This window comes from Candoia aspera, chromosome 2 (genome assembly GCF_035149785.1).
Source record: "Candoia aspera isolate rCanAsp1 chromosome 2, rCanAsp1.hap2, whole genome shotgun sequence".
In the NCBI taxonomy this organism is placed as follows: Eukaryota; Metazoa; Chordata; class Lepidosauria; order Squamata; family Boidae; genus Candoia; species Candoia aspera.
The window spans coordinates 147,828,357-147,844,847 of NC_086154.1; the positions used below are offsets into that span (position 1 = coordinate 147,828,357).

Below are 16,491 nucleotides of genomic sequence, written 5' to 3' on the forward strand. Positions count from 1 at the left end.
GAGGCTAGGACTGTGGGAGGAAACCATGGGAATTCCATTTTCAAAGAGCTTCATTGACTGCAACCAATAGTTTCAGTTTCTATCAAAATATGCTCAGGTTTCCCACCTCAGGTTTTTTAGTGTAAAGTTAGGTTCCCCTTTTTTGTCTGTTTTTAACTCCTACACGCTATTTTTTTAAAATTAGCACAGCAGCTCCTGTAGCTTATTGACAATAGATGCTTTCTTTATTCTTTTTTTTTTTCACCCAGAATGTTTATGTAAAACAGTATTTAAAAAAAAAAAAACAGGCAGAAAGCTGATAGGGAAATCTCACTGATGAAATAAGGGTATTAGTAGGAATCTCCAACTTGTAATGTATGTACATTGCTATTGTATTGAAGGCCTTTGTGGAACACCTGTTGTCAGATACTCTTACTTGCAGTGTGGTAGAAGGGGAGATTCAAAACTGGAACAAAACCCGCTTGCCCAGTGATGCCAATGTCACCTTTTCCAACTTGGTCTCTTCTAGATATGGCCACAATGGCTGAGAATTCTGAATATTGTTGCCTACAATATGGTGTGGCAAATTGCGGAAGGTTGAAAACAAGCCTTAAAATTCTTGCCTTTTTTCTGTCTGAGGGAAAAAAATTGATTAATAATAATGTAATGATCTCTCCCTCACCCCATATGCCCCCCACAAAAAAAACTCAAAATCACCTTTCTGGAAGCACAATCACAGATCCAGGCCCCCAAGTTGTCTTTTTTTTTTTCCTTTTCAGAGACTGAATAAAGACCTTGTTCGTTTTCCCAGCTTCATTCAGTTTCATTTAATCTCTCTGAAGTGGATCTTTATCCACAGCTGCAGGAGAAGAGAAACATGGCTATATTTAAGAATGAGTAGAGAGGAAAATATGACATAGGAACCACACGCGTGCACATGTGCGCACGCACACAACTGGTGGGTGGGATAGGGTAAGTGGAAAGGATGATGAGATCTTTTTGTGTGTGCATTTGTCAAAAACAGGAAAGTGAAAAAGTAAATTGTCATCTTCCTGGATGTCAGAAATTAATGCAAGGTCATGGAGCTGCAATCATTTTAACCATTTCAAGGGGTAGGCATGTTGAAGCATAAAGAACAACCATGTGGCGCCATAAAGATTAATTACTGTAATGTGTTGCGGCATGAACCAGTCGTCTTTCCCGCTGTGTGACGCTAGTCCAAGAAGATCAGTGACTCTTGTTAAACTACAGCTCATTTCATCATAGGTGTCTGCTGTAATGGGCTGTAGTACACAAAAGCATATTCTGGCCTTCCTCCCAACTAGGTGTCTTCCAGATGCGGGTTGGGCCTGATACCAGAGAATCTCTGCTGTAGTATTAAAACATGTGACTGGGCTGGAAGTGGTAATCCCTTGTAGACTGTCACACAGAGTTCAAGAAAAGGGTGTCCCAATCTTTCTTTCCTCTTGAACCCTTCAAACAGGAGCAGTTGGTGGATTGTTTCAACCCTCTTGCTGAAATCTTTTCTTCCCTCCTGTTAGGTTTCCAACCAAGAGGTAAGAAGTTAAAACAGACTTCCCATATGGTGCCTTCTAAACATGTTTGCCTACATCCGTGCTAGAAGAGCACACAGGGTTATATACTCTGGATTAAAGACTACTCTCAAGTTCAGCCTTTTCCAATGACTATGCTAGCTGGCAAACCTGGAGATGGATCTAGGGTATATTTGGAAGGTGCCAGACTAGGGAAGGACACCCAAGACAGTTTTAGTCCTGAGAAAATTGTGCTGCTTCTTTCAGCGCTGTCGTTGAGTGTTGTCCTTCCTTCAGTGTGTCCAGGTTGCTAGACCATAGAAGACTAGAACTAAGAGAAAAGGGAAGATAGCTGACTAAAAAGAGGGAATAAGGATGCAGTGGATTGGAGCAAAGGGAGCCAATTGAGATGATGCCAAAGGGTCAGGAATTACAGTGCACAGTTTAAGCGAGGCCTGTATTATTTGTGTGAGGGAATGAAGCTGGGGTTGCTTCTGTATTTGGGGAAAGCAGCTGCAGCCAGGCAGAAATGCTTCCGACCTCCAGTTCCCCCAAGCTAAACCCATGCTTTCTCCCAAAGGGTAGTAAAAGTTTACAGCCCCAGAAACTTGAGAGGAGGATGGGCTCATTCATTCATTCATTCATTCATTCCAGTTTACTCACAAGCATCCATGCCTGCATTCCAGGTGTTGAGCTAATTGAACCACACCCTGGTGTTTTTAGGAATGTTTTTAGGCAGCTTCACCCCATCCAGGCCCTTAGCCTACAAAAGTGTGAGTGTTTAGAAAAAGGGGATAAGAAGACAACAAGCCAACAAGGGAGTGGAAAGCGACATCTGGGAATGTACAACTATTATAGGCAAGCAAGATACCTATCAGTTAATCACCAAGACCACAGCCTACGGTAAGCAGCCCATTGTGGTGTGATTCCTGCCTGGAGCTTGGCTGAGAGCTTGGCCTGGAGAAGAAGAGCATCCACGCTGAAGCAGCATCTAATCCCAACAAGTGCAAGAATTTTTGGAGGGAGGCAAAGGCTGAATGCTTTATAAATGTTAAGACTTTTATTTGTTGTAAGGACTAACCATCAAAGGCTTATTTACGTGGCTACATCAACTTGCAAAGCCTAGGAGGGTGGAGTTAGCTCAGAGCAACAGCCTATTGTTGGGAAAGGTATATGCTACAATAAAGTTATTTTGTACAGTTATCTCCTACGTTGTGGTGTGCCCAGTCGGTGGAAAACAAAGAACCCTTACAATTTGCATTATCTCTAATGATACGGTTCATGTCGGGTACCCTCCAGTGATAAATCTGTGAAATTGCTTTTACATGTTCTAGCCCCAAACTGCGCATTCTGAAGTTCTTGCCAGCTCTACTGCCTGCAACCTTTGACTAGAAATGCAAAAGGTAGAGGTTTAGAAAATGCCAGATCTACCGTGGCATCTTTCAGGATAATCTTGAAGATAGACTTCTTCTGCAGGGTATTTGGGATGCTGTGTTTTTTATAGTTCATTACAGTATTGTTTTATAGTTTGATTTTATTGTATGTTTTGTTTGCTGTAAACTGGGAGTCAATCCTGATTTTAGTGTATAAGTTCGATCTATCCGTTAATAAATGTTGGACTTTAGATCTTTTGCAGGCAAAGCCATATATGTTGTACTGGCAAGCATTGGCCTCAGCCTTTATGGGGGGGGCAGTAATGACAAGTGACTGATGAATAAAGATAACTTGGTTCCTTGAGTGAGATAGAACTTGACTCCTTAACCTCAGGTTTGGTTTTCTTAATCACTTGGATAAATGAAGATTCACTGAGTGGTTCAACTTGATCCTAGTTTGTGTGTGTGTTGATATAAATCAGTCAGTCCAAGGAAGGAAGGGTGGTCATGGCTGTAGTGACATATTCTAATCTGTCCACTAGCCCTTCTGGTGGCTCACTCACTGACAAACCACCTTGCCTGACTTTTGTAATGCAGATCATCTCACTTCTAATTCTAACATCTTGATTAATTTGCTTTGTGATGTTTTGGGGGATTTTTTGGAGTAGGCTGAGAACTTTCAAAGCCCGAAAAACACAGAGTTTCTTTGAATTGAATTGTAATTCACCTTCTGGAGATTAGTCACTTGCCTCTACTTCCCATTTTAATGTAATTTGATTCTAGCTGGAAAAAAATTCTTTGATAACAGAATGCTACAAGTGAAAGGTACACAAAAAAACCTGCAGTGCGCAATGCTTCTGATCAGGACAGTGCAACCTTCTTCTACTTCTTCCCCATTTTTTGTCTGTCATCCAATTCTTCATTCTCCATTATACATCTGATGAACATATTGGCCATCATTGGAATGCTTTGGGGATTTTCCCCCTTGATCTTTCGAAAGAAGTATTTTTGATTATAAATCTTCGGGGTTTCCCCCTGGACCGCTAGTGCTCATGTGCAGATAATGCTGTTTGGTGGCATAAACAACATCGCACATCTCTGAACTCACTACTGGAATGAGTACGGCATTACCTCTGCAGCAAAAGCAGAATTCTTTTGATGTACCTCTCTGTTAATCTAAGACAATATTCAGAATCCTTTGATGAAAAGTTAGCTTAATCAGATCAGTGTAAAAGGATGGCTCGAGCTTTCAGGGCTTACACTGATGTAGTTAGCTTTGACATCAGTTTACTCAAGGCAGTGGCAGCCTGGTGACTTGGCTACTGATCAGTTAGCCTAAAAGGACAGTTTCATCAGTACCTGTTGCAGGTGCTCAGTGTTCTCAACTGATCATTAAGCAAGATGGATCAGCTTCTTAGCACTTGGCTTTACTAGGAGAAAAGTATGAACAGGTCATGTTAACCTGTAATTGCTTCTTCCCAGCCTTTTCAAAAATAATGCAAATGTGTGATAATATGAACTAACCAGGATTCAAGAGCATCACGATCAGTCCTGTACACACACTTAATCAGCAGCACTACTTCTGAAATTCTGTGAATTTCAACTGTTTTGAAAGTGCAGATAAAAGAGGCAGTGGTACTAGTGGGTTGTGGTCTGCTTTATTGTAAAGCTTGGACTTCATCACCCTTGTGCCCTTACTATGCATTTGTTTTATTAGGATGCCACTGCTGGCTGGAATGATAGGAATTGTAGTCCAGGGCATCAGGAACCATTGGATTTAGGGAAAGACAGCCTTCACTGGTAATAAGTGTTTTGCGTTAGAAGGGTATTCTTGATACCTGCAGAAAACATAGCTTGTGCCGGTGAGTGCTTGGTGAAGTGTTTCACTTACGCACTTGTCTATTCAACAGTTTTTCTTAGATACGTGCTTATGTCAGTTCTTGATAAAAGAAGCATTCTCAAAAGATTAAAGAACTGAAAGGGGAACATAAAGTAGGGTGCTTTTGTTCTTCAGCACATCTGCCGTCACATTTTTTAATGTAACCATGAGACCCTAAAAATTCCTCTTTATTTTCTATAGTCTTTCCCCCTCTGTGTTTTAAGTACCGGGCTGCGGGTATAGAACTGCAGATGCCTCTATAAAATGAACACAAGCATGGCCTGGAAGATAGTGTAGAGGTCCTAACTCCCAGTGGTGCCTATACCTTCTGTTTCCAGCCCACAGTCAACCTGTAGCCCATGAAAGCAGGGTGGAGTGGGGAGGCAGTATTGTTTGTGTTTGCACTCTTAGTGCATGTGTGTGCAGTGTATGCAGATGCACCGGAGCTTAGTATAACCGCAGCTCCAGTTTCGGAGAAAAGCCCGTGCCCCATGTGACTTGCTGGAACTGCTGGCTTTACTTCTCCACATCAAAAACCACATCCTTGTTTACATGGGGCTTAGAGATGAGTCACTTGCTCCCGTGATGCAGTGTGCAGCAGCCCGCCAAAATGTTTTTGACCAATATCATTTTGACTGTTGCTTTGTCAGTGCTATCTGATGAGGGGTTGGTAACACAGAATGAGCTTGAGAGGATACAGCTCTAAGGTGGCCAGGTATCTGACCGTTGGGGTTCTTGGTAGGGAACACATCTAATAACTAATGTCTCCTCTCTCTTCCACTGTACAGAAAGTCCCAGTACATTGCTGGCATAGAGTGGCTTTGAGGATGGGGTTCCTTTAGTAATGCCACATTTATGTCACTCTCCTGGCTATTCCCCCTTTCCTGCCCTGCTAATTTTGAATCTGTGTAGTCTTGAGACAGGCCAGTCTCTTTCTCCTGAGCATTGTACAGGGAGGCCTCATTTAGCAACCGCCTCATTTAGCGACTGTGGTTATGACAATGATGAAAAAGTAACTTTACGGCCAGTCCTCATGTTTAAGACCTAAAGCAAAGGAAAGCTGAAGTAAGATCATAAGCACAGTCATGGTTTCACTTAACAATCACTTCACTCAACAGTTGCTGGTCCCAGTTGTGGTCGCTAAACAAGGACTACCTGTAGATGTCTATGTATTTATTTATTTACTTTGATTTTGGTGCCACCCAATTCCAAAGGGACTCTGGACAGCTCACAATATAAAACAAAATACTGATAAAATAATGTATGTAAAAAAATACAAAGAGAGAATGTTTGGTGCTGGAAAGCTGGCCAGTCATCATTTGATCAGAAACGGCCCTCTCAGGTGCAGCCCTACCTAAGCAACCAATGCATGATGCAGGGAATGGTTGTCCTGTGCTCCTCTGAAACAGCCGGGAGCTACACATTTCAGTGAAGACCGGTGCTCTGAATGACTTTAATTTAGCTTGCAGTTGAGCATGTGGGGGAGGGCATAACGTTTTTTTAAACCTCTTCGAAAGACCTTGGCCCGGCCGGCCCAGGAACAACAAGAACCTGCTGCTTCACATACTCTACTCTCATTGAGGTGCCATTCAGATTGGGGATCTTGCTGTTCACTCCAGATGTGCCCCATGAGGATGTTATGGTCCCTGACCGCTTCAGAAGAGGTGCTCAAAAAGTCTTGTCTGTGCCTGAAGCAGGGGCAAATCTACTAGGAGGCTGTGAAGGCAGGGAGCAAAGAGATCAGGGAGGGCAGAAGGCCTGGTGCAAAAGATGGGAGGAATCGTTGCTTGCAAGGGGTGAGGTAGAGGCAGGAAGCAGGAATGGTGGATACTGGTGCTGTTGAGGAAGGGATTGGTTCTGCAGAGCTGCTCCTGCTTTTGAAGATCTGTTTCCTCCACTCCCCTTGTTATTCCCCTACCATGCCACTTTATTCTGATTCAGCTGGCTCCGCTGAATGGAAAGATGCAAAAGGCCAAACCACCACCACCCCACCACTATTGCTCCAGCATCTTACAACAAGATCTGACATGTTGCATTGTTGTATAGGCTTTGCTTTCCAACGGTGTTGGACTGCAGCACTCCTCATTGATCAGATTTGATCAGATTTGATTGATCAGATTTGATCAATTGATCAGATTTGCTGAGGGTGATGAGAGTTGTAATTAAACACATCTGGAAGAAGCCTGCGGCAAAGTAGTGCCCATGTGGTTGAGAATATCTCCCTATGGTTCTTCTGTCCCCTCTGCACAAAAGTAGCTTTCATCCCTGCAGAGAATGAATGGGTGGGTGGCCTGCAAGTAGTGCACGAGACCTCATTTTACAGTTTGCAGAAGGCCCCTGCTCCAAGATTGCCCCTCTGAAATTTGGCTTCAAGGCATAGAAGTTTTCAAGCCCAACATTATTTGTTCTTCTTTCTTTTGCCAAAATATTAAAATAAATGAGTGCTTTTTTTAAAGGCCCCAACGGTCTCTCTTCTCTCCTCTTCAGCCCATCTCACAACCAATCAAAGAACAAGACCATATTGTCACCATTTGCACCAACAATTGTAGGGTATGATCCAAAAGTACATGTGGCTCAACAAAGAAATCCCACACACTGATTTCCCTGTGTTTAATTGGAATCACAAGGGATTTCTCTTTCCTTGTGATCCCACTTTCCTTTTTCTTTGGATCTGACTGTTCCTGATTCACAAAAACATTTGAACCATTCTAAGTTGCATTTGTGCTTTGAGAAGAACAGAACCTGGAATCTCTTTTTCAAAGCAGTCTGAATGAGGTCAAGTTTCAGGAATCCAGGTCTAGTGCTGCTTATTGAATCCTAGTTCTGCTATGTCAGTTGCAGCAGGATATGGAAATAGAAATTGTGTAAACAAATCAGAAGAGGAAGAAATGCTGACACCTCTCTGTAAAAGCTTTGATATGCTGTGGTGCTGTCTAGGTAATTCACTTTCCAGAAACATTCCTTTGCCTGCTTCTCATTTTGTGACCCTCCAGAAGTTTGCATCAATAAGCTTTTTCCTCAGTTGCCCCTGGAATTACCTCTAGCCTGCGGAGACTTCCATCTGAAGATGAGAACCCTGCTTTGCCTTGCCTTTTCAGCACCTCTTATCAGTTTCATTACTGTTTCATTTGCTCCCTCGTTGTGGTTTAGTTGATGAAGAATGGAACCAGGGCTCTCAGGTTTTGATTGCTAGATTACTCAGTGAAAGATTTTGTTCAACTTATTTTTGAACTGCAAGCTGTAAGTGGTGGAGGTACCACAGAAGGGGGGAACAAATTTAGTATTAGAAGAAAAGGAAAAAAGTCTTTTTCGGTTTCTGGTCATAGTATTAATGATCTCCCTGATGGAATGTCATCTAACTGATGGTGGGTTAGACCAGGTGTGTTGCAGATGGTACTCGGGGAATAAAATTGCATAGTGTAAAGACGATCCCCTAATTCCATGTTTGTCTGCCCTGAGGAGATTTGACTTCTTGATGGAAGTCGCAGATTCTTGATCAATCAGATCCCTCCAAGTGAGGCATGGGATTGGTGGTACTTGCCTTCAAGAAGCCAAATGATGATTGCTGTCTTTGCATTTCAAGTTAGGAGAGGAAGAGAAGCCAGTGGTCTCCTACATCACCTTTATTTCTTCCTCACTTGATTTGCTGTAGTTCTAGACAGCCTGTATTTTTTAAAAGATCTAAGCTTGTTTGCTTACCCAGAAAAAATCTGGAACTGAATTTCCATCCCAGTTGAAATAACAAGAAATCAATTTGGGGTTGAGGCCTGCCTTGGCTGCAGATTCAAAAAGACTGCAGATTTTTACTCTTACTGACCATTCTTCAGGATCTCTGAGTCGCTTATGTACAGTCAGAAAACTTGTGGTCTAGAAGATGTGACACCAAAAGAAAAAAGCAGGGAGAAGGAACAGAACTTGATGGGCTGGTGAAGATGAAACCTTGGTACTAATTGTTAAATAGTACAGTCGTGCTTGCTTTGACCAGTAAGAGGTCAGAGTAAGGAAGGAGAGAAAGGCTGGGAAATTGGTCTTCAAGCATTGCTGATGGAGTGGCTCTGCCACCTCGTCTCCCGCTCAGGGTCACTTAGTCACCCCTGTTAGATGCAAGGGGACAAGGGATTTGGGTCCAGGCTTCTGTGCCTAGCTTTTCTGTGCCTTTCTCAGGAAGCCAAGGGCAGTGTGGCACTGACAGTACCCTCCAGTTTTCTTTCCACAGCTGACCAGGTATATGGTGACCAAGACATGCACGAAGTGGTCAGGAAGCACTGCATGGACTACCTGGTGAGTGGGAGTGGGAGTGCTGTGCAGGGCAGATTTCCTCCACCACCTCTGAGTCTGACCTTCGGGCTGCAGCCGTCAGGCATCCTGGCAAGAACCAGGGCAGATCGCGTTAGGCTCCTGGGCAGCTGTTTTTGGAAAAAGTGCCTCTTTCCTGCATGGGAATTTTCCTGAAACCTGAAGCTCTGTATCTGGTGCTACAGTCATCATTCTGGCCTCCCATTTTTGTGTGTGTCTACAATGCATATCCCCATTTTACTGTTAAAAACAAACCCAAAGCATTCCCGTTCTCTCCCCTCCCCACCCCGCACCCCCAAGTTTGCTAGCAGGGGCAGAAGGTGCCAAGGCTAAATCTCTGTATCAGCCAGCTGCTTCTGAAGGTTGAGGTTCTGGCAGCCATCTGTGAATGGCCTGCAAGAGGCCGGGGCAGCACTGGCCTTGCCCAGTCTCATCAGAAGCGGAGGGATTCTGCAACGTCACCTTGGGTATGCTGGAGGAGAGGCTGCTCTTTCCTGAACAACTCCCACGTATCTGGGTTAACTCAGTTGTACAGATGGGCCTGTTCAAACATTGCTCCCGCTGCTTGAGTTCCAGTGACACCACCTGCTCTCCCAACATTTCGCTAGTGGAGCAAAGGGAGCCCTTGTTTCAAGTGTCGCAGGTTTACACTGAGAGCCCTTCCCAGGAAACCTACTGCCCTGCTTCTGCTCCTTTTGCCCGCCTGGATGTCTGTCTGCTTCCGTCTCATCCTGAGGCCCTCCCTCATTTCAGATGAAGAATGCTGACTACTTCTCCAATTACGTGACAGAAGATTTCACCACTTACATTAACCGCAAACGGAAAAACAACTGCCATGGCAACCATATTGAGATGCAGGCTATGGCAGAGATGTACAACCGACCTGTGGAGGTTTACCAGTATGGCACAGGTATATGCACCTGTCCCCTGGTTCAGTTGCTGCCCCTGGCTCTTCTGAACATCCATCTGGGGCAAGTGGGGTTGTTGCTTCCCTGCCTGTCCTACAGAAGTAGAAAGTGAGGGATGCACTGAGGGATGGTTGAGCCAAGGTCACCCATCACCCTGTCCTACCATTTTTCCCTTCCAGAGCCCATCAATACTTTCCATGGCATCCACCAGAATGAGGATGAGCCCATCCGGGTGAGCTATCACCGCAACATACATTACAACTCCGTGGTGAACCCCAACAAGGCTACCATTGGGGTGGGGCTAGGGCTGCCCTCCTTCAAGCCAGGGGTGAGTTTTTCCTGGTCGACATCTGAGGGGGGTTGGCTTTCTAGGATGGGCAAATGGTTGGTGGCCAATATCCTGTTCCATCCTTGTTCCTCGTGAGCTGTACTTCCAGGAGCATGGCCAGAAACCTGGCCACAGCCTGGCTTTGGAGGACTGGGGCAAGGAGAATTCAATGGGTCAGGAGGGCTGGGGAGAAACAGGACTTGCAAAGTGGTAGCACAGCTTTCAACTTAATTCAAGTACTTAACTATGATTATTGTATGATTATTTTCCTTGTAATCATAATGTTACTGTTTTCCCTTTCTGTCTCGTTAAAAAATATATTTTGATGGCAACATTTGGGGTGTAGGATGCTTGTGGGGGCTGTACCCAAGACTTTGGGGAGCTGTAACATATGCACCTCTTTTCCAAAAGAAGACGTAATGACCCATGTTTTCTGTCTTCACAAAGACACCCTTCAGTGGGTAGCTCTTTCTAACCTGGAGTATGTAGGTGGGGACGGCCCCACACCCTGCAGGGACAGGTGAATCTATCCAAAATACTGGGAAATGTCCTGCCAGTCATGCTGATACTTCTGCACACTTCTCAAGGAGCCACCTGGGCAAGCGGATCTAGCGCATCCTCCCAGCTGCTTCTAAGCCAAGCTCAAAAAGACAACAGAAGCTTCAGCCTGTCCCCTCAGCTGCTAGGAGACTATCCCTGGTTTCCATAGAACTGGCAAAGCAGCCACTGTCCAAGGCTGTCCCCGTATCGCTTATGATGATCTAATCCATACCTTCCCCGTGCCAGGGAGAAATGGAGCACCTGGCTCTTGTCTGTTCTCCCTAGGCAACCACGGGGCCAATGCTTCCCATTCTGCCCTGTCTTCTACTCTCCAATGCTTGTGTTTGGAGGGACGTTCACATTTTGCAGCTTCTCTGTGTAAGAAAAAAGGCTTGGGGGAGTTGGGCTCAGCTTGGGACTGTGGTGGGCTTGCTCAGTCTCCTTTTGCCCTTGCAGTATGCAGAGCAGTCCTTGATGAAGAATGCCATCAAGACCTCAGAGGAGTCCTGGATCGAGCAGCAGATGCTGGAGGATAAGAAGCGAGCAACCGACTGGGAAGCCACCAATGAGGCCATCGAAGAACAGGTTGCCAGGGAGTCTTATTTGCAGTGGCTGCGTGACCAGGAAAAGCAGGCCAGACAGGTTGGGCGCTCTTCCTTTGCACAGCAGGCGACTGAGAGCCGGTGGGATACCTTGGGGATCCCTGCAGGACGGGTGGCATGGGCCTTGTCCCTCCTCCAGTAGGAGTGACTGGCCCTTGGGAGCCGACCCCCAAAGCCCCAGGGCCCCCTGACCAGCGTCCCTCCTCTTCTTCCCTCAGCCTCGCAAAGCCAGCGCTACTTGCAGCTCTGCCACAGCAGCTGCAGCGAGCGGTTTGGAAGAATGGAGTGGCCGCTCCCCCCGTCAGCGCAGCTCGGCTTCTTCCCCAGAGCACCCCGACCTGCACAATGAGCTTATTGCCGCCAAACCTGCTTCTCCTGGAAGCACTGCAGCCCTCGCACTTCCCAAACCCCCTTCGCCATGTGCACCAGGTGAGTGCCCTTGGATTGGGGCGGGGGCCGGGAGCTTATAGCGTCTGGGACGTTACATCATAGGGCATCGGGATCCCTGCAGCATCCTTGGACAGGGCCTGTGGTCTCCCAACATTAAATAATGTTCCCTTGTCAAAAATGTCAGGGATCTCCCTGGATTACTACATTTCATAAGGCTGCAGTGTTGTCACACAAGATCCCCACGTTTTTAATACCGTGAGATTTCAGACACTTAATTTTTATGGAAGGAGGCACCCGGATCGTTACGTGAAAAGATTGCTAAGGAATTGGGAAGTCAACTTTTTCTTGAGATACATGTCAAACAAGTTGGCTTGCCAGCACATCATCTCAGTATAACAAAACACCTGCAAGATCTTGAGGCGGGGAGAGATTTCTGTGCATTTTAATTGTCAGACATAAGGCAGAGGTGGTTGTGCAACATGTCAATTTCCTGCGTACATGGGAAGCAGCTGCCCTGGGTTTTCATCCAGGAACCAAGTTACTTGTGCAATAGCATTAAAGCCATACCTACAGCTGCCTGTTTTGTATTAAACAATTATACTATAACATGTCTTAAACTACAGAGGCTGGACCTTCCTTCTGAAGGTGCAAAGGGAGAGTGGAAGAGCACTGTGGAGCTTGCTTTCTCCCTTCACGGCTGATCCTTACTACCCACTTCAAGTTCTGACGCTGCCGTTGAAGAAAAATATGTAGGTGGCAATCAGATTGGAGCAGGAGTGAAGATGAGAGAATTCATTTTGCATACATTCAGAAAATCGCCAACCACTTTTTAGCAGTGCTCTCTGAGGACGTTTACACTGTATTAAAAAGTAAAATAGCATGTTAAAATCCTACATGAACAAAAGTCAAAGATAATGCCCTTTTCAGGCAAAATATCTAGTTCTTAAGTACAAACAATTTTAATGCAAGATTTAGCCTTGCAGGGTTAGAAACTAAGATCCTTACAAGAAGGTAATTCAGAAGAGCAGAACAACCCAGAGACAAGAAAAACTTAACATCTTGCAGTTAGAAAGTGTTTTTTTTTTTCAGGCAGATCTCCATAGCCGTATTCTGCTGGGGCACCTTTGTTGCGAAGGGATGCCCTAGTCATAATTTCATTTCTGTTTCTGGCCTAAGGGTGGCAAAATGAACCAGTGCAACCCACCTACCCACAGTTTAAGTGATACCTTGAATCATTTTATTGCAGAGAGAAAATGGATGTTAAACCTGGGTCAGAAGTTATGTGCCATGGCAGAATCCACACAGTTTTCTAGCCTTTGGGCATTGCATTAGGATTAGTAACTACCTTTAAAAAAAAAGAAGAAACTTGAAATTCTCAGGAATCTTGTCTCAATAAATGTGAATCCTTTTATCTATGCTGATTTCTGCCTTGCAAAGTTCTGAAAGACCTTCTGCATTTACAAGAAATTTACATCTTGCAGGTGTTATTTTTCAGCATGCTCCAGAAAACAATTGTTGGCATTCCTTTAAAGGAAGTTGTGCTTATATAAACTTCCAAGTCTTCAGATAATCATCTGCAGTGGGTCACTCAGTTCTGAATCCTCAATGCAAAGTTTTCATCTGCAGTTTCCACCCATCGTAGGTACGAGCAGCCAGCTGTCTGCAGGCGGTGGCCGAGTAACCCCTCCTTTAGTGTCGTTGTATCCAGCCCTGGAGTGCCGGGCAATAATGCAACAAATGTCACCCACGGCATTCGGTAGGTGCCTTCATTTTGCCCTGCAGGCATGATTGGAATCTTGGATTGCCCACTTTTCAGCTTTTGTCCCTTTAAAAAGCAATGCCTTCCAGTACTGCAAGACACGCTACTGCTGTAGTCAGAGTCTTTTCAGTTTCCCCAGTACAGAATCTCACCTGTTAAAATGCTTCTGGCATTTGATCCTTAATCACGTGGACTAGATGTTAAAGTCTGAAGCTGCACTTCTCCAAGTTTTATACAAACAGCTGGATTTTGCACTAGATGACACGTGAAGTAACTGCAGCCATGGAGGTTTCTGGGGCAACTAATTCTCAATCTTTATTTATCCCTAGCATGATGGTGATTATTCCTTTGTTTGTCCGTTTCCTGGTATAGGAAGGGAAGAATATATTCAAAATAAGTGCATTATAATTACCAGTAGTTTAACGCCCTTATTTTAGGACTTAACCAATTTTAAAAATGGGGGGGGGGAATCTTGCCCAAATTCAGTAGCACAGGGGCTCTGGGCTCTATAGAAATGAATCTGGGAAAGCTGCAAGTAGTTGACAGGAAGCTCTCTACGGTCCTGTTCAGAGCATCGGGAGTCATGTAGGCTGGTGGAGATGGACGTGTGGTGGAGAACTAGACTGTGTGTGTGTGTGAAAGAGGATGGTGGCCAGGAGGAGTCAAGAGAACAGGCAATGCGGCAGTATAAAGCAGGGTTGGGGAAACCAGTTCCCCCAACTGCAGCTCCCATCGTTGGGTGTTGACTACCCTGGTAGAGGCAGAGCCAAGCTTATCCAATAGCAAAGGTTCCCCCAGTTGTGCTCTGAAGAGCTCCCCCCCCCCGCTGACTCTTTTGCCCCTTTGTCTGTCTGTCTTTGGCCAGGTCTGAGTGACTGGGATGACGACGAGATCCTGGCCTCGGTGCTGGCCGTTTCGCAGCAGGAGTACTTGGAAAGCATGAAGAAAGGCGCCCTGCACAGAGACAGTGGTTCCGACAAGAGTTGATAACTGGCTCCGGCTCTTGCGCTCGCCTGACACCCCTTTGGTGCATGTTTGGGCAGGAAGGATGACGATACTTGGGACTCTCCCCTCCTCCACTGCTGCTGATCAAGGCTCCTTCAGCTGCCTGTTTGCCCCCCACTTTTGGCTCTCTGCAGAAGACTCTCCCCTCTGGCACGCTGAGGAACAGACAGGGGCAAGAGAGGGACAGGACCTCTTCAACAAGGAGCTGAACACTCTCCAGCCGGGGCCTGCTGGGCTTCCCCTTCATCTGCCGTTTTTCATTATTAAAAGAAATGATTGATCTGGTCCCCAGAGAGCCCTCCCCCCTTTGGACTGGAGGGGCAGGGCTTGCCTGCCGGGTGGGGACCGACGCTGGGCGTAGGGGTGTGGAGAAAGCATAGCTGCTTCAGTAGAAGGAAAATGCCACTGTAGGCCCTGCTGGTTTCCCTCACCCTGGAGGCTGGGGGGATCCTGTAATTGTGGGGCAAGAGAAGAGGAGGTGATAGGACACCACTGTCTTTGGCTCTTTCAGCCACATTCCCTGCCCTACGGGAAAAAGATTTCAGTGAAGCAGGTCCTACCCTGCAGCCATTGAAATCCTTCTGCCTTCCTCCAAAGAAAAGTTTCCCCTCTTGCCTGTAAGAGGCTGTCCCCTTTTCACTCGGTGCAATAGCCTCTCTTCCCACCCACCTCTTTGTTCACATGTGGCTCTTGACCACCCAGCAGGTACCCGTCCTTCCACCATTGCCAGTGGGCCAGTCCAGCTGTCTGGTATCCCTGCTCTTGCTGCTGTGCTTCATTGGCCTTTCTTGGTCTCTCCTGCTGCTGCCTTTTGATTCCCCCTGTGCCTAGCAGCAGAGGGAGAGGGGGCACCGCTCACCGGCCAGTGTCAGACTTCCCCCTGGGCAGGTCTGGCCTTAGGGTAATGCTGAGAGGAAAAGAGACTGGGAACCAATGGACTCTGGATGGAGGCTACAGCTAACGTGGTGAGGTGCCAAGCTCTCCGGGGGCAAAAACAGACATTGACTCCCATTCTAAGGGCTGGTTCAAACAGGGGAGCCTCTACTGGTTCCTGGACTGTCGATGGGCTGGCTTGAAAGTTTGAAACAAAAAAGCCAAGGAAGGAAGTATTTCTGGTAACCTTACCTTTTCCAGGTGTGGTGTCTTCCTCACTACAGATGTAGTTATAATCTACCTATTGTGGCCATTTTACTGTCTAAGCCTCGGTCTGAACAAGTGTTTCTTTACACTTAGACGTAGAGAAGCCACGTTCTCAGCTCCTCTTGCGTCTTCATGCTGAGTCCCAAATTCTGGAGGGACAGGAGATATGCTGACCTTCCTGCCCCCCATTTGTTGCTCTCTGACGCTTCAAAGAGGCATCTTTGGAAAGTGGGGAGGGGAGTAGTCTGCTGCTTTAGAAGATGGATCCTGGAGACTCCACAGATGGCTGGTCTAAAAGTGGTATTTGGTGCCTGAAATAAAAATATAGGCAGAGTTGACCTCCTGCACACTCTTTCTTTCTCTCTTTTTTTTTCCCTCCTTCACTTTTCGTTTGCTCAGTGGGTGATGAACTTCTCTGCATGAGGGGTGGGGGGAGGAGGAACTGAAGTTGGAAAAGATGAGGCAGAGGCTCTTGCAGTCCACAAGAACCAAACGTTTGTGCTGCTGTTTCTCAAGCACTCGGCCCATTGAGTTCTCTGCTTCCTGGAAAACCATTCTGTTGCCGATAAGAGGTTATTAGAGCAAAGACTTGGTTGCTTTTCTAGGGGTACCTTGATGGACAGCTCCTTCAGTCACCCAAGTAAGAAAAGGGAGGCTAATGTTTACCTGCTGAAAAGGAAATGCCCTGTGCCTGTCTCTCCTGCAGGGTCCAGTGCTCCACCCAAGGGCTGCCCATCGGTAATGAAGGTCCCTTGATCAA

General features: G+C 46.0%; 1 protein-coding gene across 3 annotated transcripts in view; it reads left to right on the forward strand.

Annotated features, from left to right (window-relative positions):
* The window catches only part of OTUD5 (OTU deubiquitinase 5), a 58,577-nt gene extending 42,508 nt beyond the window's left edge, over positions 1 to 16,069 (forward strand). For 2 of the 3 annotated variants that reach the window (XM_063294152.1, XM_063294151.1), the window contains exons 3-9: positions 8,980 to 9,044; positions 9,813 to 9,969; positions 10,147 to 10,295; positions 11,292 to 11,477; positions 11,656 to 11,866; positions 13,470 to 13,583; positions 14,452 to 16,069. In XM_063294152.1, coding sequence (XP_063150222.1) covers positions 8,980 to 9,044; positions 9,813 to 9,969; positions 10,147 to 10,295; positions 11,292 to 11,477; positions 11,656 to 11,866; positions 13,470 to 13,583; positions 14,452 to 14,573 — 1,004 coding nt within the window. In that variant the 3' untranslated portion in view covers positions 14,574 to 16,069. The remainder of the gene's footprint in view (positions 1 to 8,979; positions 9,045 to 9,812; positions 9,970 to 10,146; positions 10,296 to 11,291; positions 11,478 to 11,655; positions 11,867 to 13,469; positions 13,584 to 14,451) is intronic. The other variant, XM_063294154.1, reaches the window with a different exon arrangement.
* Positions 16,070 to 16,491: the final 422 nt, after the last annotated feature.